This window comes from Kryptolebias marmoratus, linkage group LG3, assembly GCF_001649575.2.
Source record: "Kryptolebias marmoratus isolate JLee-2015 linkage group LG3, ASM164957v2, whole genome shotgun sequence".
NCBI lineage: Eukaryota > Metazoa > Chordata > Actinopteri > Cyprinodontiformes > Rivulidae > Kryptolebias > Kryptolebias marmoratus.
In genome coordinates this window covers 11,826,179-11,851,964 of record NC_051432.1, presented here as the reverse complement: position 1 = coordinate 11,851,964, position 25,786 = coordinate 11,826,179, and the positions used below count along the sequence as shown (strand labels likewise).

At 40.8% G+C, this 25,786-nt stretch overlaps 3 protein-coding genes across 4 annotated transcripts in view; 1 reads left to right on the top strand and 2 right to left on the bottom strand.

Moving 5' to 3' along the window:
• Positions 1-856: 856 nt before the first annotated feature.
• Positions 857-5,295, top strand: cdkn2a/b (cyclin-dependent kinase inhibitor 2A/B (p15, inhibits CDK4)). Its single transcript, XM_037974736.1, has 2 exons — positions 857-1,257; positions 2,302-5,295. The coding sequence occupies exons 1-2, from the start codon at positions 1,135-1,137 to the stop codon at positions 2,551-2,553; spliced, it is 375 nt and encodes a 124-aa protein (XP_037830664.1). The 5' UTR covers positions 857-1,134; the 3' UTR covers positions 2,554-5,295.
• On the bottom strand, positions 3,609-20,078 carry LOC108230916 (methylthioadenosine phosphorylase). Of its 2 annotated transcripts, none has more exons than XM_017407556.3 (8): positions 19,948-20,078; positions 17,379-17,465; positions 15,902-15,960; positions 15,561-15,728; positions 11,432-11,534; positions 9,754-9,993; positions 5,324-5,446; positions 3,609-4,622 (listed from the first exon to the last, which is right to left on the bottom strand). In XM_017407556.3, exons 1-8 carry the CDS (start codon positions 20,047-20,049, stop codon positions 4,584-4,586), a joined length of 921 nt encoding a protein of 306 aa, XP_017263045.2. In that variant the 5' UTR covers positions 20,050-20,078; the 3' UTR covers positions 3,609-4,583. The 2 variants fall into 2 exon arrangements, with proteins under 2 accessions (XP_017263045.2, XP_017263036.1); XM_017407547.3 differs by lacking the exon at positions 19,948-20,078 and adding an exon at positions 18,040-18,195.
• Positions 20,079-22,017: 1,939 nt separating this feature from the next.
• The window catches only part of toporsa (topoisomerase I binding, arginine/serine-rich a), a 6,784-nt gene continuing 3,015 nt past the window's right edge, over positions 22,018-25,786 (bottom strand). The window contains exon 3 of the mRNA XM_017407536.3: positions 22,018-25,128. Coding sequence (XP_017263025.1) covers positions 22,732-25,125 — 2,394 coding nt within the window. The 5' untranslated portion in view covers positions 25,126-25,128 and the 3' untranslated portion in view covers positions 22,018-22,731. The remainder of the gene's footprint in view (positions 25,129-25,786) is intronic.

Below are 25,786 nucleotides of genomic sequence, written 5' to 3'. Positions count from 1 at the left end.
TTTTTTTAATTTATTATTTTTTGGCTGGAGTGGTTCAAAAACTATTAGAGATTTTGTCAAAAAGCACCAGCTCCCTGCAACCCTGAGCAGGAACAAGCAGGTAAGGAAAATGGCTGAACAGTGTAATGTGAAACTGATGATTGTGCAAAGATGTATGAAATAGGATTCACACAAACCCCTCAAACAGTTTTAAGAACAAAGCTCTTTTAAGACAGCAGTAATCCAATTTGGTCTTGGCTCTGCTCAGAATAGCTGTCAGCTCATCAGTCTGGTCAGAATAAAACTTTATTTCTCCAAACTGAGGTCAGCCTACAACAGGTAAGATATTATTATTATTTTAACCTTACCAAAGAATGGCGCTTCAAACCTTGCTCGGGCACCAACCTGCCTTTGATGCAAACAATAAATAAACTAACTAACTTAGCAATAATATAACGACAGTGCTTGGGAATTCCGCTCACAGTTGTTTAACCTGATTTGAAGAGTTTAAGCATTCGTTCAGGGTCTTGGAAATCTTTTTACAATCATCCCCTGACTCGTACTTTTCAATAATATTTTCTCTTGAGCTGAATTAGCACATTCACTTCAAAGGAGGTGAATCATTTATTTTACATTTTGTAGAAATCTGATTCCACTTTGTCCACAATTTATATTTACCGTGACTGGTTTACATAGCAATGAAAGGGTGAAACATCTTTTTATAGGCACCGGTAGGCCTTTTGATTGCTCCAGCAACAGCGCTCATGGAGAGAGCCAATGGGAGCGGCGCTCTGAGGGGATGTCCCTCCCCTATGTTTTTCGCGCATGCGCACGCGCCACCTCAGCCACAGAAGATGACGCCACCCATTCATTACAAAAACAAGTCCAGACACAACCTCCTGTCAGCTGGGCAGCCACGGCTCAGACAGCCGGTGCACAAAACGAGTCGCGACCGGGCTGAAAAACCGCAACACCACCACCAACAAAAAGAAAGTAACTAACTACATTCATCGGGACTTTATCAGGGGTTTGTCTCGAAGCGGTTGTTTTTTTTAAATAGAAAAAAAAAAAAACTGCGGCGGGACACCTGTCAAGCGAGAAGCCCGGCGCGGATATCCCCGCTGCGGGTTGGCGGACCCCACACCCCCCCGGACGATGACCCTCCAGGACGACCTGACGACAGCCGCCGCGAAGGGAGACGCGGCCGGCGTGGAGGCTCTCCTGCGGAAAGGAGCCGACGTTAACGTGGAGAACTCCTTCGGACGGAGGGCCATACAGGTCGGTGCCTCCGGATCATCGGATATGTTCGTGAAACATTTGCATGTGTCAGCGCGGAACGCCCGGCGGACAACAGCAGCTGCCCCGGCGGCGAGAGAGGAGGCTGTCCTCCGCGCGTCTGTAAATAGAAAATGTTTAAAAACAAACTCAGCCTGTAGCTTGTTTTTTTTACTCCCAAACAACAACAAAACAATTGAGTATTTGTTGCAAAAATAATGCCAAAAATAAAATGAATGGCCGCCTGGAGCTCAATGAAACGAAACCGTGTAGCCGGGCGACATTTTAGGCTAATAACATTTTTAACAATTAAGCTAAATGTTCGTGTTAGCTAGCTGCTCTTTTGCACAGCTTAGCAGTTTTAAAAAATAAAGGAAGCATAAATAAATCTTTATTGTTAGCTCGAAAAGATTATAATAGATGCCTGCAGGGTGTTACATACTCCCTATAATTCCTACAGCTACAATAGTAGTGAGGCATATTTTATAGCTACTTTTAGCTCAAATAAAGCTAGTTTTCATCAGTGTTAAATTGATTCAGTTCACTTGTAAAAGAGGTTCTAACCTCTTTATCATGTGCTATTATTATAGTTTGAAAAAATGTTACAAACCACATTTAAAGGGCATTTTCTGCACCTGCTAAGGACGAAATTAAAGTCATAATGTTGGATTTATATTTAAACAAATAAAAGGTGGTGGTGTGTGGGGGGGGGGGGTGTTGCCTTCAATGACCTGTTTTCCCCATTGGAATTTTTTAATTCACTACTCCTGAGCGCGGGGGATTAAATACTTAAGTCATGGATTTTGCACAGTTTGATAAAAATTTTGGATAATTTAAATCTCTTTGTAGTTGTTAATCAATTTGTTGCGCTGTCTTGATTTTATTTTTTTTTAAGTTTGTATTGTAGTTTTGTCGAATATTGAAAAAATAATAATAACCAGATTACTGTTATTATTAAAGAGCGTGCGTCCATCTATTCTATTTTTATGATAATAATATTCATCCGTGTGTGAGAATTTCCGGAATAACGGTGCTCTTGTGATGAAGGTGATGATGATGGGCAGCACCGCGGTGGCCAGCATCCTGCTGCGGCACCAAGCCGACCCGAACGTGGCGGACCGCAGCACCGGGACCAGCCCGCTGCACGACGCGGCCCGGGAGGGCTTCACGGACACGGTGAAGCTGCTGCTGCAGGCCCAGGCCGACCCGCGGGCCCGGGACTCGAACGGCCGCCTGCCCGCGGACCTGGCCCTGGAGAACGGCCACACGGATATCGCAGAGTTGCTGCAGAGCGTGTAAAGCCTTTTCACTGCTGTGATTTATTTTAACACATACACACAGATGGTATTTATTAACCCAGCTGGGTTCTGGACGAGAGCCGCGGAGCAGGCCCTCAATTAAGGCCTGCAGAGGGACAACCACTCTGCTCCATAAGTTGCTTTTATATGTGTGTATATATAAGGAATATTTCCTCCTTGACGTTTTATACCAGCTTGTAGGCTATTTATATTGCAAATGTTAAAATCAAAGTTTTAGGGGACTTTGTTTATTTAACTTTTTATGTCAAATATATAACCAAAATAACTTAAAAAGCAATACCAGCCTAGTTTTGTACATTCGAAATGTATGTTTAATGGATGCACTTATTTAAACAATCATGCAGGCTGTAAAGCAATAATACTAACATGTCAGATATTGTGCACTTTAATAAGATAAATTACATTTAAAAGCTAAATGTATGTATATGTATATATATATATATATTCCAAAATATTTTAAAAAAATAATTAACCAACTCTGTTTGAAATTGTTTTTAAGAGATTGTTTAAAACCTCTTGAGTTTTGATAAGATTGTTTCTTCATTTGTGATTTTTTTTTTTTTTATTGTTTGTTTAAGAGGTGGAACATAAAGAGAATTGTTTGTCCTATAAAACAATTGTAATTATTGGCTCACAATGCTGTTATAGCTGCAGTGAGAGTGTCTCTGTTCAAATGTGAGTAAATCTCTGCGACGTCAAAAAAACTCAATGAAAACATTCAGAGTTTGCTTGAAGGGACAGAAATTTACTTTTACATCCTGTAGTTGCACTGAAAAGTATCTTAACGCTGGAAAGTGGTTACGGTTTCATTTACCGTCTTAACCGAAACAAAAACGGGTTATGGGGGAAAAAAAAAAATCTAACAGCAGGGTAAATATTAGCCACGTTTGTTTTTTTATAGCTTTACTAAATGAAAGAGAATCCCCCTTCCAAAACCCCCAACTTTACTGGGTCAGATTTACACAACTAACTCGCAGACCCGATCTTTAGAGATTAGTCAATAATTGAAAACAAACATTTAACCAAAAGCATTAATTGAAAAGAAACTTGTTTATTCAACAGCATATACAACGTACATATTAAATCGGTCCAACAATCAAGCATTCATTTCTTCGTGGTAGGCGTGACGCACTTACAGTTCAGTCCAAAAAGCAACAAAGAGGAAATAAAAGCAGCTCGGTGACATTGTGCAACGTGCAGGGCGACGACAGAACGGGCGAAAAAAGGAAGAAAGAGAAATGAACGTAACATTGTGATTTATGTGAGAGTAACACTTTTATAAAATGCCGGCTTCGCCACACAAATACTGTCAGACGTTGTGATATTATAGGTGCATACTTGGTGACTGTAAATACAAGGAATACATGCCTCGGAATATTATTATTATTATTAAGTAGAAAAGTATTTGCCTACAGAGCAGGAGATCTGATCAAATACAGTTTTTTTTTTAACAATTGTGGGGAGACAAAAAAAAAAAAACTGAAGTTGTTTTTGTTGTTTTTTTTCTACCCTCCTGTAAAATATAAAAAGTAATCCCAAAAAGCAGAGGAACATTCCCAGAACAAAGAGGGTTCAATTATTTTAAATCAGTGGGTCCCACAAACATGTTTAGGACATCAGATTTAACTCTAAAAAGTCACGTTTTGCTTAAGGCTGTAGTACATACGAGCTATGGGGCATGAAATTTGTACAGAACACACACACACACACAATGAGTGCAAGATAAGCTTAGGACTCTTTTTGAAATGCTTTAATTAAGAAAACAAAAAAAAAAAAAAAAAAAAAAAACGAGATGACAGTAATACCTGCTCAGGAGTGACCTGTGAATCGGTGCCGAGTCTAAAGCTCCAGCTGAATAAACACGGGTCCATTCAGTTTGTGAGGCACTTTATTGTGATTCACTGCCGACTAATTTACAGGTTGAGGTGGGGCCGCCTTCTCCGCTGCGCTGTGATGGGGTGGGACGGGGCGAACGCGGCGTCTGGTCGTTTTCTCCCCTTTCCTTCTCCTTTAGTGTTTCGGGAGCATTACTGAAGATTGTGCCATCGCCTGAAAGATAAAGAAGAAAACTTTTTTTGTTCCTTTTCCTCTTGTATGTCGTGCAAAATAAACCCCATTTAATCACAGGATAGCTGTCAATGAGTTGTTTAGATTTATTTGAGGAGGTGTTTTTAATTTTTTTTTTAGTAAGAAGCACAGAAAAATGGGGACGATAATGACCAGACATGTCTGTCATCAACATCAAAATTTACTTTTTCTACAGTAAGAATTTCCATTTTTTTTAAAAAAGTAAGTTTTAATAAGGTATTTTACTTCATTAGGCACATCAAAGCTTTGCTGCAAATGAATGCAAACTATGAACACAACCCAAAAAAAACAGAGTTAGGTTGTTTGTTTTTTTTTGGTTTCCCCAAATGCAAAATCAAAGTAATGTCTGTGTTTCTTAATGTGCCTGAGGCTTTTTGCCATTTAAGTTGATGGGTTTTGGGAACATTATGCATGGTCATATTAATTTTTTAAGGTGAAATACAGAAGAATGGGTAGTTGTGGTTTTCAAGCGGTCGTACACTGACGTGTCTGATTTTTCTGAGGAAAGGAAAGAAATGAAAAAACAAAACAAAAACGTTCGAGATGAGATGTGGCTTTCAGATTGGCGTCTAAAGAAAGGTGTCCCATCTTCTCAAAAAAAAAAAAATGTTACTGAGATAAAAAAAAAAAAAAAGAGAGTAATGTCTCGGCTGCCAGCTCACTTTCAGGCTCTTGATCGTCTGGGTCCAGTCTATCTGACTGATCTGTGGGATGGCAGTCAGCAAGATGCTGCTCGCCTTGTTGGCGTTCTCCTTCATCGTCTTCAGGACGTTATCCACGCAGACCTGGGGGGGGCAGAGGAGGAAGGAGGTCTTGTTAAAGCAGTGCCATTCTCACTTCCTCAATATGTCAGAGGCAAATCCCCCCAAATGACGTGTTTTGTTTTTTTTTTTATTCATTTTTGCTTTCTGAGCCTTGAAGAGGGCTTCTGTTACAGGCTGTGCTGTCAATGTTTTCAGGCTGTGCTGTCAATGTTTTCTTTTTTTTTTTACTTCTTTCTGAAAACCTGGCACATGAAGTAAAGCAATGATATTAGTCGCTGGTTTCTTAGGATAGAGTTTGTTTTAATTTATTTGTGTGTTATGTATTGTGTATTTTCTATGTATATAATAAACCCTGAGTCTGCTAATAAAGTCTTAAATGCTGAAATAAATTAAATTGACTGATAAGAATTAGTTTGATTTCTTGTTCTGTAATAATCTCTTTAAGATGTCTTTAAATGGGACTGAAATGTGGAACAAAACGGAGACTGGAAGACAAAATAAAACTCTTTCTCAGACACTGTTATGAACCATCTGTGCCTCTCATTTGCAACATTTGCCTTGCAAATTACGGTTTAGCCGGCGCTGATCACAGTGTTCTTACTTTGTTTAGGTAATACTGAAAAAGGTTTTGTGCCTGTTAGTATTTCTACAGGCAAAAGAAAAAAATAATATACGGTTTATGGAGTTTCCTTTTTGGAGCTGATTTATTTAATAATGTAGATTAATGTTGTGCTTAGTAATATCTACTTTTTTATTATTCAAGGAAGTCGCATATTTAAAAAAATAAGGTTTAATATATATATATATATATGTCCATATTATGGAAATAAACACATTTTATTAGAGTTTGGTGGTTTTTAATGCCTTTCTGTGAGCTGCAACTGTTGCTGAAATATTAATTACAGTTATTTCCAACTGAGATCACAATTCCTCAAACAATCTTTTTATTCATTCGCGTACTACAACAACCACAGTGATAACCTTTTCAATGGCCAGGTTCTGGGAAGACTGCATGCGTTCACTCCAGTCGTGAACTCATTACGTGGTGGAGTTTGTTACGCGGCTGCAGACACGTCTCCTGGCGCCACAGACAGATTACTCCCTCATGAACTCAAGGTAATGTTCATAAAACACAGTTTTTGTAAAAAGATTTAAGTCCAACACTGGGGCACCATTATGCTCTTGGTATGAAGCATCAAGAAGCGCGTTATCTTGCTGCACTACGAGCTGGCTCACAGAAAACAGCACCTAAAACAGACGTTCTGCACGGAAAGCAGTGCTTTTTTTTCCCAGGCATCAACAGTTATAACGTTGCCGTCGCCACTGAGAATTTCTGCGCTGCCTCTTCTTTATTTCCTGCATTATGCCTGCAGCTTCAGTTTTGCTAAGTAAAGCCGTTGTGTTGAGTGTCTGCGGAGTGCATGCCTCCTTGTTATGTCACTTAAGCTGGGTCACGTGGCTAACAATGGAATGATGTAAAAGGTGGAAGAGAAAACAAGAGGGGACTGAGCTGTCTGTCTGAATCGTTTACTAATCTCTGGGCTGATTAAATAATCAGTGTTTTATTTTACTCAGTGTGAGTGCGATCAATGCTTGTGACTGCTCCAGTGTTTGGAAAGTGACAACAATAAGGCTACGTTCATACTGCAGGAAAATGTGGCCCAAATTCTATATTGTTTCCCTCATATCTTATTTTTTAAGACAGTCTGAAGGTGACACATCTGACTTTTTTCAAACACGATCCAGGTCACTTTCACATGTGGTGCTGAATCAGATAAACATTCAATGTTGCATTTCATCCAATTTTTACATCGCTGAAGTAGAGGTACGCTGATCGACCCTAATATCAACAATCAATACCATCAATAAGGAGTTTAAAGTGTAGAACTCTCCACGGCTTCGGCTACAGAGTAGAAGTCCAAATGCTTTGTCTTTTTTATTTATTTATATTTTTAAAGTTTTCAGATTTGCCATGTTCTGGATGTCAGAGAACCTACATAATCATGTCGAATCGTATCGATACTGGCGTGATGGGATCAATACAACAGCAAAAAAAAGCGCTTTTAATGAAACAATCCTCGAATGGCTCAGCCTATCGTTGATAAATTCGTCCAAATGCCCAACCTTATTGTGAATGACCACGCAAAACATAACAAATAAAAGAAAATCGACATCAAGCAACAAGGCCTGCGGTGTGAACAGAGCCTTGTGAATGCAGCGTGAACTGCAGGCCAGAAAACACACGCAGGATGAGCTGCCCTCGAGGCGAGACGCGAACATTTCGCAGTGGTCAGCATGATGTGCAGCTGAAAGTGACGACTCATCTCAAGTTTAATCGTGCCACAAATTTTACGATGAAGCAAAATAAAGATTTCGAAGTTGGCAACAATTCTTCTAGAAACAAAAGAGAACAGCAGTTTATTGTTTTGCATAAGACCCACCGTATTGGTGAATCATTAAGGGAACCATGTCTCTTGCATCAGCAAACATTACTCACATGACTCACAGCACTGTAAGTAGAGGGAAAACATACAAGTAATCCTCACAGCACAATAAACGGGCTCGTCTAGATTCTGATCACCATTTCAGAGCTGAGGAAAAAAAAAAAATAATTGTATGTTTGCACATATAAATGAGGTGATTATATTTAAGCGTACAGTAAAGCAGTTTAAACCATTGTGTCTATCTTGTGTTTATGTCTAACTTCTGTGACCTTCCTTTGTTTTTATGTCTCCCTCATGAATACTTGTGTGTTTCTGAACACACAAGTATTCGGTGGTATTTGTTAGCTTGAAGACAGTGCAGCTGATGACTCAGAGTGACTCAACCTCCTCTGGAAGGATTTGCACCGGAGGCTGGCAGGCTGAAATGATTGGGGGGGGGGTGAACAGGGAGAAGCTAAGAGGTAGTATGAGGCTGGGTGGGAGTGAAAGGGAGCGGGGTGGGTGGGTGGGCGGAAGGATGTGGCGAGCAGTATGCAACAGGAGGGGGAAGAGGTCAGCTGCAGGAACTCGGAAGTGAAGTTGTGACCGGAGCTGGATCGGTGACAAATGAGCCAAAATTCGCCCACGCACGACTATATCAACTGTGGGATTCAGATCTCCTGCCAAAAAATTGGTCAGTCAGAAGCCACAGATACTCTGTCTTATTCTGCTCACACTGAGGAGAAAACCTCTGATAATCTATCGTCATAAAAATGGAAAATCAGATGTAAACTGCATGGGACTTTGATCAAATAAATGTATGCAAATGTGTAGACGTGACAACCGAGCCGAGGATTACCGTCTCCATGTGTCGTAAAACCATATCAAACTCTACTGAGAGCTATTGCAGACCATCTGGCTATAATTGTAAAATAATAGATTTATTACCCAGCATAGACAACAAAACCCATGCTTGTGGACTTGAACAGCAATAAACAGTGTTATCAGTAAGATTACGTTTTGCACAGTAAGTAGTTTCAGTATCTGTCAGACCTTTAATTTTCTCGATACCTTTTTTTTATTACCACTTATGTAAAATGATTTGTTTAAAGACAACACGCAAACATTATTAATGGTGACGACCTTTCTGGAAATGTGCTGAGTGGACACGGTTTCCACTTTTCATACTTTGAAACATTCCGATAATTTTACTCTGTCTTAAAATGTAACAGTTTCTTGTTGTGCTGTCTCATTACTGTGTCTGATTTAGATGCTTTTAGGTGTTTTGATAGATTTTTAACCATCATTTTGTAGTTAGATATGTAATAGTTATTTTTAACTGGATCGAAGTGATTTAACACATTGTTTTTATTGTCAGAAGCTAATTAGACTTGTTAATGAGGGGTTTAGCTTTCCCTCTTCAGCCTCTGATCTTAAAAGGTCATTTTGTTGGTGTGTTATGCAGCTGCTAATGTCACCAAACAATCTAATATTGTTGCTAGAATTCAGCCACATGTGCTTTAAGACCCAAAATATTTCCAGAAAGGCTTTGCTCTGTGATGTCCTCAGTTTTCTTAGCAAAATAATGAGCGAAAATCTTACAGCACTACAACCACAGGGAAATTTTGAGAAGTCAGAAACAACAACTCAAAATAATGAAAACAACACCATATTTTTCTGGGTTCGGCAAGTAAGATCCTCACTTGGTGCAAAGTAGAAGACCAGCTGCTTGTGTTATTCCCTTGTGAACCGTCTGATCGAGTGTTACCAAAAGACAAGTTAGGAACAGAATTATTTAGGGTTTGTCGGTCAGGCTGTATATCTGGGATCATCCAATGAGTCACAAAACTCTGGGACAACCAAGGTAATAAAACCAAGAGTTAAGACCTCTAGCTCTCCACTCACCACTTCTTCGTGTTCCTTCCAGCAGTCGTAGTCTGTTGCCATGGCGATGCTGGCATAGCACAAGCCCGCCTCTTTGGTCAGGACCACCTCTGGCACGGTGGTCATGTTGATGACGTCAGCCCCCCACTGGCGGAACATCAGGCTCTCTGCCCGCGAGGAGAAGCGAGGTCCCTCGATAGACAGCATGGTCCCTCGTACGTGGCACTTAATGCCCAGACTCCGCGCCACCTCCACTAGAACCTGTTACAGGATGGGGAGTTAGTGCCGCCGCCGTTACCATAGGAACAGAGAAAATTAGTTTACGTTCTAAATAGCTGGTCTGCTTGAATAAATAACTGCTCACCTAGGAGCATGGTGGCTGCTTATCTGTGTGCTGATTTAGTCAACGCCTTTTCATTTTTAAATTCCACACCTTTTCATATTCTTCCATTTTCTGTCAATTTTGAACCATTTGTTTTACTTTGAAATGTACGCAGATTTTCGGTAAATGTTCTCCGTGTCGCCATGGAGGAGCGGAAAAGCATTCTGGTAAACTCCACGCCCAGGAGAGTTAAATAATGGTGGCCACACAAAAAATTGACACTTCAGGAACTTTCACTAAGGGGTGAACTCACTTTTGTCGCCAGTGGTTCAGACATTAATGGCTGTATGTAGAGTTAGTTTGCAGGAAAAATAAATTTACACTGTTATATAAGCTGCACACAGACTTTCAGTGTGTCAAAGTATCATTTTGTCAGTGTTGTCCCATGAAAAGATACACTTTATACCTGCAGAAATGTGAGGGGTGTACTCACTGCTGTGATACACTGGATGTCCTTATGTAAATGCCTGCTGACAATGTTACAAAGCAATTTCCCTACGAGGACAAATAAAGCTATCTATCGATCATATTTGCACATCAGTGAAGTTTTAACATCTCGGTCTTAAGAAAAGAACCAATTGTACACAAAAAATGGACAAACAGGAAACGACACTTAAAGTTTCCACTTTTTCAAGTTAGTTTATGACTAAAAAGGTTTTCTTTTTTAGCACAAAATGATGTTCATTTGATAAAACTGTTCCCATTTACAGTAAAATGACAAATAAAAAAGAAGCTGCATACGCTTTAGGGCTGGGCTACCTCGTGACTGAAAAGTTAAAAACTGTGTGTGTAAAACATGGTTAATGATTTGCAGTTTTATGGCCAAACTGAAAGCAGGGAAAGACATGTGGCGTTCACAGCGCAATCCAAAGACGTGTCAAAATACAGAGGGACAGTGCAGTCAACATTGTCATTGAAGAGCAACCAGTTTTATGATCCATGCCACAATATAATATGTATGAGCATGCACCTTTTTTTAAGTGGTCATGACATCAAACATTTAAATAAATGCCTGTCAGACCGGAAAAGTGACATGGGCTGTGTTGGAAATGTTCACTAACTCACTATATCACGGTCATTTTATAGCTGACGATATAGAGTATATTTATATATATAGAGAGAGAGATATAATATAGAGATATAGAGCCTAAAGTTTAGTTCTTTCTTCCTCCATGTTTTTTGTTCAGATACAAATCCAGCTGCGTTATTGGCAGGACTTGCCGGCCATGCGGGTTTTAGAATGAGCTGTATGTTGGTGAAATTAGTCTGACTGTACGCCGTTGGTTTGGTTAAAATACGTGAAACGCATGAACTAACCTCTCTAGTCTTGCTGCAGAAGGGCTCAGCCATGGGGATGTGACTAACACCGGGTGGGCTGGTGGGCTGACCGTCGTACAGTGTCTGAGCTCTCTTGGTGGTCCTGGCAAGGACAAAATAAAAGGAGGGAGCTGAAAGTTATATTCAGAGCAAATGAGACAAATTACAGACGTTGATGTCGACAATAGTCAAGTCACATTAAACAAGAAATCTGATCAACTTTGTCAAGATTGTTATGACGCTAAATAAATGTTTTAAAAACCTGAAAAATCGCCTCAACAAAGAAAAGCAAATATTGATGAAATCATAAAATTAACTGAACAGAGAACAGGAAAAGGGTTTTTAAAACTGGAGGTAAAACACAGAGGACGTCAGCGACTAATAACTAATGGAGATCTTCAGCAGCTCTTTGGGACAGTGACCCTGCGGTTCTTCCTCAGGTAACAATCACTTCAACAGCTGCTGTCCTGTGTGCAGATGTGCCGAGTCAGCAGTGCTGCAACAGAAACAGTACCTGCCTGTACCCACGCTGCTCAAAATGGAGACTGTAGCTGGCAAACAAACAATCTACTCACTTATTCCAGTGAGGCAACAACACCAGTATTTCCATGAAACCTTCCAGCCTTTTTAGTTGTTTTTTTTTGTCTGGTTTCCCATAAGTTTGGCTCCTCATTCTTTGGGGTATAAAGAATGAGGAAAATGTTTGGACACGACTCATTTTGTTTTGTCCTCGTAGAGCAACACGACGCAGAAGGCACGAAAACACAATCTATATTTTAGATTTGTACATACTGCACATACATTCGTATCTGTCTTTAATATGTTTGATAGCTTTTAATTGGAAATACTTCTGCGAGAGTAAGGGTGTCCAAACTTTCTGCTTTTACTGACAATCAGAAGACACTGTGGGAAGAAGAAAGACTTTCAGTGGCGCTGAATGAAGGCTTTACTGTAGTTTCTTTTTACTTTTTAAGTGATAGTCATAACATAATTATCTCAGACATCCAAAATATGAACACCTCTGATGCCCTGCCCCTATGTCTTACTTATCACCTAGAAAACTAGCGCCAGTGTTTACTCTCTGTAAGCTCTGCTGTGCCTGAAGCCGATAACCTTGATGCTTAATAATACCAGAGAAACTGAGCTATCCTTGGCTTGGCATTTAACTTGCAATGACATTTCTGAATCCTTGTTGAAGAGAATGGCTCCCACACCTTCAGCAAATATTCTAATTGTTCCTGAAATGTAAAAAAAAATAATTAAAAATGCTGCTGGCAGCCATGAATTAGATAATGTAGTTCCAAAAGCTTTTCAAATTTACTCTATTTAAAATTTATTGATAATAATATAACTCCCCTAAATTTAAGGATTGTAGGTTGAGTATTACCTGTTGGTTTGGACTGAAGATTTTAAGATTTTATGTGCTTTTTGTGCTACATCAAAATAAAACAGAGCTGTGTTTAGCTATGGTAAAAATGGTAAACTTGTATAGAGCTTTATCTAGTCCGAGGGCACCAAAGCGCTTCACACTACAATCATTCATGCACTGATGGCAGTAAGCTACATTGTATCCACAGCTGCCCTGGGGCGGGCTGACAGAGGTGAGGCGGCCAGTACACCGCCGCCACCGAGCCCTCTGACCACCACCAGTAGTCGGGTGAAGTGTCTTGCCCAAGGCTGAGACACAACGGCTGAGACTGACGAAGCGGCAACCCTCCAGGACGAACCCTTACCTCCTGAGCCACTGCTGCCACAAAACAGAGCCCTAAAAAACCTCTTACAAGGCCATTTTATTTGTTAAAGTACGTGAGTGCTACAGTAAGTCCTGTCACGTTCATTTGCTTTGTAAATTTTCACATTTAACACTTAAAAATACAGACAAGTTGCATTAAAACTGATTTGTCTTGACGTGCCCTTTGACCAGTCAGGTGGAAAGTGAACTATTTTATCAAACATAAAGATCAGGTGTAAGTAAAAGTCTTTTAGGAGAAGTAAAAGTCTGTTCAAATCCGACAAATGATGGCATCTTATTGCAGCCGAGTGGGTACTTGTTCACAACAAATTACAGAGCTGAGATAAGATGAAATGATGCTGCTAGCCGCGTGCTGCTACAAGCCCTGCGACAAGTCGGAGCAAGTCCCAACAAGCAACTTCCTCGTTTTAGATAAGTCACCATGCTTACAGTTCATCTGCTTCGCAAATACACGAAAAACAGGTTGTGAAATGTGGGAAAGCGGGTTATTACAGCCAGCAGATCAACCAGCTATGTGTGAACCAATAGGTGACACGTCTCCATATGAACACAACATGAAACTGTACGCTCAATAACGCTGCTGCCCCCGACTCGCAGGATCAGCATCTGTCTGCGCTGAACAACAAGTATCCTTTATTGGCCTCGAGGCCAGAAACAGCTGAGGAATAACTCTTTCTCACAAAACAAAGATGCGATTCTGTAATAGCGGAGAGCGCGTTCACAGAAGAATCCCAGACAGTAATTTTAACCACGGAGACAAACCACCTGGCGTGAATAAGAACGCAATAAATGATTGAGAACTTTGAACTACCTGCTGGATTATCTTATATTTTACAGTGACTTAATGATGAATTCATGCTTGAATGTTAGTTACTCCTAACCTTTTCTTCGCTCTCCTCCATCAGCACACTGAATACAGGAGCTGAAGGTCGTGGATCAGCGTCTTGCTGCCCCTCAGGCCTTATAGCTGCTAGTTATGAGCAACGACTGTGCTCGGCTGCCTAATGTATGCTTTCCAAGCCTTCCTTTTTTTTTTATTTAAACACTGGCTCCTTCTTTCTATTTGATCTGTCATTGTTGATATACTGGTAACATCTGTATTTGCTTGTCCTCAAGCCCCAGCCGGATTCTGCTGCTCGCAGAAAGTAACAAAAGAAAACTGCTCAGAGTCAGTTCAACAAATCTATTTTAAACAAACATCTTTAGGCATGAAATTAAGCCAAAAATAGAGATGTCATGCTACAGTATGATGCAAATTATAAATAAGTTGTCCCTTGTTGAACTGTTTAGCTCTTGTTAGAACTATTTTCACTCAGGGGGCTTTTAAAATGGTTTAGGTTCACCACCTTTCTGCTAAGTTTCAAGTTTTCACCTTTAAAAACGCAAACATTGTAACTTTCCTACTTCTATAATTTAGGGTGGAACTGTTGGGACAGAAAGAGTCATGTAGTCAAACTTATGACTCAAAACCAAAGGGTTCACAAACACTCAGGGTGGCAGGGAGCAAAAAACGTTTAGGCTGTGGAAATTAAACCCACCGGAGGCAGAAATTCTCACGGACGAGGAAAAGTGACGCCCTGAATGAAACGAGAGACACACGAGAAAAAAAGTCGCAGCAGTTTACAGATAGTTCACAGTTTTTGTGATATTTGAGATGAAGTGAAAAAAATACCAACCCATCCACAGCCTTTACCAGGAATTAGATCAGACGTGGAAAATTAATTTCAAAGGGCCACATAAGGAACTGGGATTCCTGAAATCTAGTTTTTGTTGGCTTTGAACGTCATGTTCTACGTTTTATTAACAATTCCACTTCCTGTATCAGTCTTTGCCTTTTTACCATGTGCTGACATGACAGTAAATCCTAAATCTCTGTTAATCTGCACTTACCAGAAGAAAAACTTGTGACACAGCTAGAGCACACAGACAAAACGCTGACCTTTAAAATAAAAATCACAGCAAAAAAAAAAAAAAAAAAGGGTTTTTCAATCTGTATGCGGGATTCTTTATATCTGACTTCTGATATTCCTTTAACTGCACGCAGCCAATGAAAAGCGGAGACAGCTATCAGGCCGGGTGTGGCCTGCAGGCCGTAAAACGCCCAGGTCTGAGTCAGATGACTGGGGAGGGAAACGAGGGAGAAAAAATTTCAAGGCATATTTAGGGATTTGTCTCATAAACAGCCACAGGCCCATTGTATCCACGTAGATTTAATCTTTGCTGATTTTTATAAAGGCCTAACAATAATAATATGACTCCTAGCTAATGGCACTGTAAAATAAAAAGAAAGAATACTCACACAAAATATGTAAATTCAAATTTCAGTCCAAAACAATACAATAAACCAGTCAGATTAAATGTTTGCATTGCACCCACCTGTCAATGAACTGATCTATGATGACAATATCCCCGGGCTGAATCTCTTCCCGGAGCGAGCCGCAGGCCGTGGTGGCCAACAGATGTGTGCAGCCTTCTTCTCTGAGAGCCCAGATGTTGGCCCGGTAGTTTACGTTTGTTGGCATTATGGTGTGCTGTCTCCCGTGTCTGTATTTGACAGAAACTCCGATTTAATGTTCGGGCAAGCACAAAACAAAACAAAACAAACAGAATATCTTTTGGTCACAGCCACTGTATTTTCAAGTTGCGACATCGTCCCACTAGAGGGCGCCAATAGAGAGGACATTCTTATAAACCCAGAGCAGAAAACATCACCTCACCTAGCAAGGAGCACGCAGTCCACGTTTTTTATCTTCCCCAGTATCAGGGCATCTGATGGCTGTTCGACAAAGACAACATAATTCATCAAAATAAATAAAAAGCCATCTTAAAAAGCTATTCTGCTGTTCGCAAGAGTTTATACTGTAGCTGAATGTTTTAATAATAACAGCTAAGAAATTAATTATGCTAGAGTTAATAAATGAAGGACGTTAGAGATGCAGCTGCCAGGAACAAGACAAAGAGGATACATATCGATGTGAGGACAGAGGATGCAGAAGACAGAGTTATTTGGAGGAGGACAACTCCTGAAAAGGGAACAGCTGGAAAAAAAGAAGAAGTTAATGAATGACTTAATAAAGAAAATAGCAGGAGCTACAGGAGACCACTTAGGGTGACCTTATGTCCCACTTTGTGCAGGACTGCACTAAACTCAAGTCTCCACCCTGGTCCCACAAACTGAGAAGATGTTTCACATTTTAATTGGCTTCAGTGTTTCTCCCTGAATTACCTGACACTAAAAGATGGAAATTTGTATCCTTAAACATTTATTGAATCTTCTTGTGCTTGAGATTCAATGAACGATCAAATATGAAAGATACATTTTATCAAATGTCTACATGAGCTGAAATCTTTAAAATATATTTTCTTTGATTAAAATAAAGTCATTTTAAGGCAGAAACCTGTCAGTCTGGCAAAAAAGGACAATTTTAAGTTATTCTGTACTATGCTATAAGTTTTTAAATATCACCCTTTTGATTATAAAAAGTTATATAACAGTAAAAACACCCTTTCAGTGTCAAGCTTTAGGTGTTTTATTATTGTAATCACATTTTGACTCATAATGTTAACATTATGTTTAAAAATCCCAATTAATGGACTTTCTTGTTGCTCAAAGTACTTGGACATAAAAAAAACTTCAGAATTGGTAATAACACATTTAAACTAGACTACCAAAATTGACAGAATCAATGTAAAAACAAAGAATATTTGAATTACATAACTTAGAATTTGTCCCAATCTATTTAAAACCATAATAATTATTTTTTTATTTAAAAAGCATTTTTTTATAGAGGTTCTTGAAAAGATCTAACCCCCCCCCCCCCCCCCCCCCCCAAAAAAAAAAAAAAAATCGACTGCAGCAAGAAAAGCTGCACAATTTGTAAATAAATCACCCAAGTAAAATACTATTTTATTATTTTGTATTTGAATGAACTATTTCTGTTATTATTCAAATATTACATTTATTGCTGTCATAAAAAGTAAAACAAACTCCAATTCTTTGTCTTGTTGAGACCCTCCAAACATCAAGGCTGGAAACTTGGGGGAAACATTGGGCTGGGCTTTCCAACGCCATCGCTGCGTCAAAGACGCAGAGCAGGCTGGCTTCGCCCCGCAGCCATTTCTTTCGCCATATGTGACGCGGCAAGAGCTCGCAAGAGGCTTGAACAAGAGCAGGCATCAGAGAAGACGACTCACCTTTCCGTACGGGGTGTCAACATATCGCTCCGTTCTCCCCTCCAAGATGTCTGGATCGTCAAGACCAGAACCGCCAATGATGCCGATCTGGAACAAATTTTGAGCAAAGCCATAAAAAGGTGCATGTCTTCAAAGCTATCTGTAAGATCTGTTTGTGCATTTTTTTTGTCCTCTTATCTTCATAATAATATTGTCTATCGACCTTAAATCATAAATAAAGGAGAGGAGACTGTTTTGACGCGTTGTTTGCAACGCCAAAACAACCGCGTCGCTCAGCCGCAGCTCCTTCATTTTATTTATTTATTTTTTTTACATTTTTCAGAACACAAGCATCCTGTCTGCGAACTACGGAAGCCTAATAGGCTCGCAAAGTAAACTCAAACCAGACGCTTAACAAACAAAACATGAACTTCTTTCAAAGTCAAAACATTAAACTTAAACTATGTTTGTCTCTGTGGCCGCCCACACGCGTGCCCGTGCTGGGAAAACGCGGCTCGACGAGCTGACTTGTTTGTCCGACTCTGGCCGTCTTGCCCTCAGCCCTCGATTAGCTTTCTTCGTTTTCTTCACAGCAGTAACCTCTGCTTTTCGCCAGTCCCTCACTCACTCCAAACTTTCTCTCTGCTGCTCGATCATCGATTTGGGCTGCATATTTTACTACCTGCAGAATAGGATTTTCTTTTTGGCAGCATGTCATTTGTGTTAAGTCTTTCTCAGTTTCCTCTAAGTGAATGTTTGTTGTTGTTGGGTTTTTTTAGCGGTAGAGGACCAACATAGTTGTCAAAAGCCTAGAGGGCCCTCTCGAGGCTGCAAATGGTAATGTTTACTCTTTGGTTCATGTTTATAAATGAACATTTAACGCGTCAGTCAAAAATTGCGTCAATAAGAGGGGCAAAAAAATTGTAAAGAAGTCGCTTCGGACTATACGTCGCAGGACTGGTCAAACAATGAAAAAAAAGCAATTTATATACCTTTATTCTGAAGGTGTGGCGGCCTTTATTTTACCGTGGCAGTGCGCCACCATCAATTACATGTAGAGGAAACCCTGGTTGTAGCTTGAGTGTTTTCTTTTCATTTATATTTCACGCTGACCAGGTAACAGTGCCTTCATGGAGAAATAAACAGCCGTAAACACGTGCACACAACTGGCCAACTTAGACTCAAGACATAAATTAACAGAGACCTGGATTTCAAAAAGAACAAGAGGAAGTACGCGTGAAACATGCCAAGCCCCCGCGGATCGGTCTCAGCTTCAAAACTGCAACGCTGCTGTCACTCCAAAAGGTTTTTCTCTCTTAGGCCATTTTTCATCACAATCTGGAGACGGACACAGGCTGACGTACCCAGAGGTATCAAATAAAACTTGTGTTAATCGCTCAACGGTTGTCTCAGCAAATTCAGACAACAGATACAACCCTTTGGTTGTGGTGGCGACGTGTTGCACAATCTTAACACTTTTTTTTTTTTAAAAAGCTGACTGTGATCTGAATGCAGCCCAACACTCTGTTTTTATTGGCAGAGAACAAAAGAAATTGATGCGCTGTCAAAATAAACAAGAAGAAACCCAAAACAGAGAATCATCTGAGAGTGACGTTAGGGAAGGGAGAGAGAAAAGATGCATCACCTTTAAATGACATCCATTAAGCTGTGTTATCTCCGACAGCTTTAACAGATGCAACAAGAGAAATGGGAGGAAACAGCGTGTCTTTGCGTCAAGTTGCGAGTAAGAACGCACCAGAAGGTAGTTTATTCCAGAGTATTTCCTAGGTTTTCTGTTTTGTGTCAACGCAACACTGTTTCACACTTTTGTTTTATTTTCATTTGGAATCACACGGCGATTCACAAGCTTAACAACAGGATTGGGAGTGTGATCTGGTGAAATAAATGCATTAAAAGAAATGTTTAAAGATCTTTAGGTCTAGAGAGGTTTTCCTCAAGACCATTTCAAGACATTTACAATGCAATCTTGCTCCTTTGAAAGCAAATAAAAGCATAAATACAGAAAAACACAAGTGTTTGCTGAAGACTTCTAATCAGCAGTGTGTGTGTGTGTGTTAAAGTTTAAAATTACTTTAAAAGCAACTAACTGTGTTATATTCAGATCATTACAGTGGAGCTATTACAAGTAATAAAACAGCCACACTTCAGTAAATCTGTCCTAATTAAGCATATAACTTAAATAAATGTCCTATAAGTGGTTAACATGAAGGTGTTTTAGTGATGGCTGAAGGCTGCAGCGTGCACGCCCAGGCACGTGCCACGTGCCACCTCCTGGGACAGGTTACCTTCAAGTCAAGGTTTTAAAAAAGGTACCTCGGATTATTAGAGACCTAAAACTCAACACAGAAATGTGGACTACTCTTATCAGGCCACGGCGGCGTACTTTACCGAGGGAAGTCTGCTAAAAGCGACGAGCTCTTATTTATTTATTTATTTTCACTTCCAGGCTTGTAACGGCTGCTTTGTCGGCTATAATTTTTAACGTTTTCGAGTCGTTCTCCTTCCTGTCGGCGCGTCCATAACTCGCACTTACTCGGTTAATGACACGTTAAGATACGAGTCTGTTTACCTTCACGGGCAACGAAGACGCCATGGCAACTGTTTTCTTAGAGGAAAAAAAAAGTGAAGGCTCGCCTAAACTGGAGGAGAGAAGGTCCGCCGTTAACAACATCCGTCAGCAAAATGAGCGCGAGACGTTTCTCTTCCGGTGCGGTTACTTTCAAAACAAAAGCACCGCGAGACGCGCTAAGTTACAACCAGCACTGGTCTCCATTTTTTACACTCCTGACTCTCGCCCAGGCAAATTATTATTATTTAACACAACTTTGTTTTCATTCTCACTATAAAATACCAACAAATGTAAGCGTTTTGGTCCTGAAAATGATAACAGGTGCACGAAAATTGGAATGAATGAAGGAAAAAGGTTTGACTGGGGATAATAAACAAAACAATACTGCATTGCAAAAAACTAGTAATCTCCAAATTAAGCTTTATTTCAGTTGCTCTGCATAGATTTTAAACTTAATAGCCCTTAGCTGACCACTAAGACTGTAGCACAATTATATTTGCTACAAGGTAAAGCCTTAACAGAAGTTTTTCATCTCAAAGATGAAAAACTTTAAAGCCTAGATAACTCATACCAGTGAAAATGTGTATTACAAGTCAACAGCTGTAACTGCAAGCTTGGTCCAAAAATGTGTTTTTTGTGGTGTAGTCCAACAGACTGCCAATAAATTATTTTAACCTTGCTGCCTAAACTTGACTCAGATTTTCAGAGAATATATATTTTGCCTTAAAGCTGGAAGAGGAAGAACACATCCTGATGGTATTGGCTGTTCTGGTTGGGTGGTCTTTCAGTGTGGCCCCGGACAAATGTGGTCACAAGGGTCCCAGATCACCTCTGAATGTTTTCCACGCTCGTTTTTAAAGGTCCCTCTGCCTACAGATACAAGATCACACAGGAGAATTAGCACAGTTTGAACAGAGCCTTAGTCTTTCTGTTTAAACGCACGAACTCCGCCGTAAAACGATGTAGTGTCTCAGCCTGTTTCTGTTGAAAAGGAAAAACTTCCAGACAAGGTTGAATATTCCTCAACTTCACCTACATTTCTTTTGACCAACAGGTTGAGGTTTTGGCCTGAAAGCCTTCATCAAAACATTTTAAATAGACTTGATTGCCATGTCTTTTGTGCATAGAAATGAACCAGGTTTAAAAAAAAAGTAAAAGGTCACAATGTTTAGTTTTCTGAACAGCTGTCAGAATGCTCAGTCTCCAGGATTTATGATTTATTTTTATTTATAATAAATAAAATGGTTTTTTTCTAGAAACAAATGGAGTACATCTTCCTTAAATCTAGTAAATGTAAATACTGTATGAAGGACTGATCTGTAGTACCGTTGTCAACAGCTTCAGTAGATTTCCCCCTGCTGGCTGGAGGTTTAACCTCATCAAACTGCTGATCCTGGCTTATTTTAGGTTTTTTTTTTTTGTGGGAATGACTGCTTTGTGTTCTGGGATTTGATGGTTAATAAGTTATTTTTTTATCTAATATAACATTTTAAAAAAAGCATTCGTACACATAAATTTGCCATTCATTTGTACGACAGCTAATCTCTAAACATTGCACTTTGAATCTGTAAGCTATATGATACATGTTATTATTACCACCTAATTTACATACTGCCAATAAATACTGTCTTTAAATCTTCCTCTTCTTACTTTTGACCTTATCGCCTGTTTTACTAAATTCACTTGTTTAACCTATTTTTTATTCTCCTGTTTTCTATTCTTATTTTATCAAATATCCACACAAGAGTGTGAGCACTTATACTACTAATGTTGCATTTTATCAGGAACCTTCCTACCACTGTGAGAATGGCTAAAAACTTAGATATTTGTAGTATTGATGGATGCAAGCTTCCCTTTGTCAAGATTGTTCAACATGATATAAAAGGGGCTAAAATAAAAATAAATAAACATCTTGAGTGTGGTGCCATTATCACAGGGATTATTAAATAAATTAAATGACAAATTGGTGTTAGTTTTAAAAATTTCACTGTCTATTGATAAGCCTTCAAACCAACTGGTGAAGTAGAGATTAGTCCATGTTTGTGAAGTAATACATACGCTACAACGCTATAATGTTGCCAAAATTGGTTTTATTTACAACCTATCAACTTATGACAAGATCTGTCCCATATTAATATATAACTGTCCTAAAAATAATTATGAAAAGGCCATTTTTAATCTGACGTAATTCAAAGAAAGACAATCAAAGTTGAGCAAACACATTTACTCAACACCATTTATTCTTACATTAAATTGAATACAAAAGAGCCTGTATTAAAATCCAGACACGTCTGAGATGAATTAGGTTCATTACCTCCACGACAGGCAGGCGGGAGAAAGATGGTTCTCAAGAATATTGCTGACTTTTTACATAATGAACATTTTTCCTTTTTCCCTGAAAACATCCCAGCGTATTACACAAGAAACGATAGAGAAAGAGCTCGTATTTGTTAAAGGAGTTCAAATCTAAAAAAAAAAGGAAAAAGAAAGAAAATCCCTTCCTTGTTGGTAGTGGCATGGTGAACATAAAATGGAGGTGTTTTAGGATGTATTTAACACCACCAGAAAACTAAACAGGGTATCTTTCCTTGTCTCAGCGACCTACGACCGCTGAAACGTCCATGTAAAAAAAAAACAAAACGTAAACTGGGACATGTGCATTTAGAATACAAACGTCCAGTTTGCTAAGATCTGGTGATCTTTACCAAACATCGATCTGGGTCTGAAATACTTGTGGTAAGTCTTTGGCAGCTACTGTTAAGTCCATCAGTATAACTGTGATGATTAGTCCTCAGGCTTGGAGTTTTCATCAGTGGGACAATCAGGGATGTTATTTCCATCGTTGCTGTTGATATGGGCAATATTATCATTATTGGCAAAAGAATCCGAGTCACTATTGATGCTGATGATGGTCGGCGAGCGCTTTGATTTCTGCTCAGCGCTCTTGTGCTTTTTGCTTTTCTTGTGTTTCTTCTTCTTCTTGTGACGGTGCCTGCCTCGGTCGTGTTCTTTTCCCTCCCTGGCGAGCGCCACGCTGCCGCCGCAGTCGCTCTTTCTGGGCCTCTCTCTGGACTTCTTACGGTGCTTTTCTTTGCTTTTTTTCTTGTGTTTTGTTGACGCCGCCGAGTCGCCTTCTGCGTTCGGGTTCGGGGCCGAGTTCGTGGACGACTCCTCCAAATGTCTCGCTTTGTATTTCCGTTTCCCTCCCGGCTTGTTGGGATGAGACCTCCGTTTGGTCGAAGGGGAGCGGCTGCTGGAATAGCTCCTGGATCGGGAGCGTCGCCTGTGCGGTCTCTGGGAGTCCCTGCTGCGGCTCCTGGAGCGAGAGCGTGAGTACCTGTGGCTGCTGAAGTAGTAGGACTGTCTGTGCGTGAAACGCATCACATTCCCGTTTTTTTCTCGCCTGTAATGGCTGTAAGACTGGTACCTGTGGTCCCTGTCCCCCCTTTTATAGACTGGGTCACACTTTGAGAAGTCTTTGCCATGGAAATAAGAATAATCTGTTTCAGTAGAATGAGAACTGACACTGCTGTTGGAGGTCACTGGGCTTTTGCTGGAGTGCCTGCGCTCTCCACTCTTTGACTTCCTCCTGTTCCTCTGGTGATCTCTGTCCTTTGACCTGTGCCCCCTCCTTTGACTTTTGTCCGTTTCTGTACCGTTTGGTTTTCTGGATTTCTTGGGTCTGCAGGATGGTGAAGAGCTAGCTCTTTCTTTCGACTCCAACCGATGATGGCGGTCCGTTTCTACATTTTCTGTCCGTTGACTGGAATCACTCCGCTGTGTAGGAGTGGGGCTACAGTTGGCAAAACGGATGTGATGAGGCAGGAGGAGTGCTTCTTTCGTATCTTCAAAGGCCGACTCATCCGAGTCAGAGGAGAGCTGAACCAGCTCAGGAGTCCTCTCTGCCGTAGGCTTAACGAACCCGACGATAACGCAGTCATCGTTATCGGAGGACACGCAGTCTTCGTCGTTACGGTCGCTCAGAGCCACGTCAGCTTGGTTAAGTGTGCCCTCTTGCTGCGGAGAAGCCACAGACTCTTGCCTCTCCTCATCCGAACTGCTATCCGAGTCCAGGTCCAGGACTGACAGCGGTTCTGCCCTGCTCTGCTCCGCTGTTGTGGAATAGGATGGCCCAGGCGTCTCATCGTCCCACACGGAGTGGCTCAGATTAGATGTGGAGTCTTCCAGGAGGTCCATCTCTGCAGAGTTTTCCTCGTTCTCAGAGATGGTGATCACAGATGAGTTGGAGCTGCCGCCTTCGTTTAAGGAGGGAGCTGGGCAGTCATACACAGCATGCTGGTCGTAGGCCTCCGTATTGAAGGGGGACTTTGCAAAACTGATGAACTCGTGCAGGAAGTGCTCTGTTCGTCCCTGCAGGAACGGCCTGAGCTCCTCCTGAATGGCTCCGTCCTCCATATCATAACGTGTAATGCGTGACATGATGATGTGCTGAACGATGTTGACCAAAGAGCCGTGGGCCCCGTAGAGCACCATCAGCTCTCGTTTCACCCAGGGGACCAGTCTGTGCAGGCAGGCTGGATTTCGTCGATAAAACTCGGCAGAGGTGTCTCGGGACCGGCCACCGTCCCTCACGCTTCGAACCCTCACCCCCCGGCGGTACAGCTCCCTCCTGAAGTTGATCATCTCCTGCTCTCTGACGTTGCTCACCATCCTGCCTTCCCTCGCAGCTCTCCTCTTTGCCTCCAACCTCAGCATCATGCGTCGAATGTAACGATCGTGCTGCTGCTGGGGTAGATTGGTCGAGGCTTCGAACATCACTCCGTTGTCCGGAGGGGGGGCGGTCCTCCTCATCTGTTGCTGAACTCCAGTGAGAGTTGTGCGGTACCTGAAGCGCACACCCTCAAAGTAACCAAAAGAAGAATTATCCACATGCTGCTTAATTTCATACTTCTGAAAGTCTTGATCTGACTTGATGGTGTGGTAGATTGAATGAAACGGCTGTTTGCACAGCGGACACTCGGCCTTGTTCTTGGACCACTCCAGAATGCAGCGGAAGCAGAACTTGTGCAAGCAGCGGTCCAGGTGAGAAATGTTGTTGAACTTATCCAAGCAGATGGGGCACTTGGAGTCCGGTGACACCTCTGCAGACATCGTTTTCGAGGCTTGTCTACTGCCATCCTTCTGGCTGTGAGGCAGGGCAATCTTAACCGCTGACATGATCTGACACGGAGGAAAAAAAGTGTTTAAACCATGCCAAGTTTGGACAATTTCACACTAACTTAAAAGAACAATAAAGAAGTAATTAATTAGGCCCGAGCAGCGACAGCGGCTGCGAAGGCCTATTGTATCTCTACTGTTTATTATTATTTGTACCCAAAATAAAATGGCTATTTGGAGGCCTTAACATATTCAAAAAGTCACAGAATTTGGCGGATGCATCGGGGCGGTGAAAAATTTACGTATTTTAAGGTCGTCAAAAAAATCGCAACGAAAATGGCTCCATAGCGCCCCCTGGAAACTTTCAAAATACCCTCCACATTGGCCTTAGTTTAACGTACAGCCACGAAAATTTGTACAGTTGTAGAACTCCCCAAGGCGCACAGAAAGCCCTCTTGCACCTATGCACTACACCAAACAGGAAGTCGGCCTTTTTGTCTGAAAGTTTGGATTTTTACCCCATTTTGGCCTTTTATAGGCTCCGCATTTGATCGAACTCCTCTTAGGGATTTTGATCGATCGGTTTCAAATTTGGTCAGTTTGCTCATAAGACATGGGGGATTAAAAGTTATCAAAACGGTGAGTTTTCGTGCATGCTGAAGGGGCGTGGCCAGCCCTCAAAAATTGGCATCACGCCAAAAAATATGAAACTGTTATATCT

What these genes read in the sequence shown, in the direction of transcription:
- cdkn2a/b (XM_037974736.1), top strand. Translation starts at nt 1,135, where the DNA reads ATGACCCTCCAGGACGACCTGACGACAGCCGCCGCGAAGGGAGACGCG. An exon ending in TCGGACGGAGGGCCATACAG is followed by an intron (nt 1,258 to 2,301) that starts GTCGGTGCCTCC and finishes CTTGTGATGAAG; the next exon opens with GTGATGATGATGGGCAGCAC.
- LOC108230916 (XM_017407556.3), bottom strand. Translation starts at nt 20,049, where the DNA reads ATGTTGTTAACGGCGGACCTTCTCTCCTCCAGTTTAGGCGAGCCTTCA. An exon ending in ATAGATCAGTTCATTGACAG is followed by an intron (nt 11,535 to 15,560) that starts GTGGGTGCAATG and finishes TGTCCTTGCCAG; the next exon opens with GACCACCAAGAGAGCTCAGA. An exon ending in TCTGCAGCAAGACTAGAGAG is followed by an intron (nt 9,994 to 11,431) that starts GTTAGTTCATGC and finishes ATCCTGTAACAG; the next exon opens with GTTCTAGTGGAGGTGGCGCG.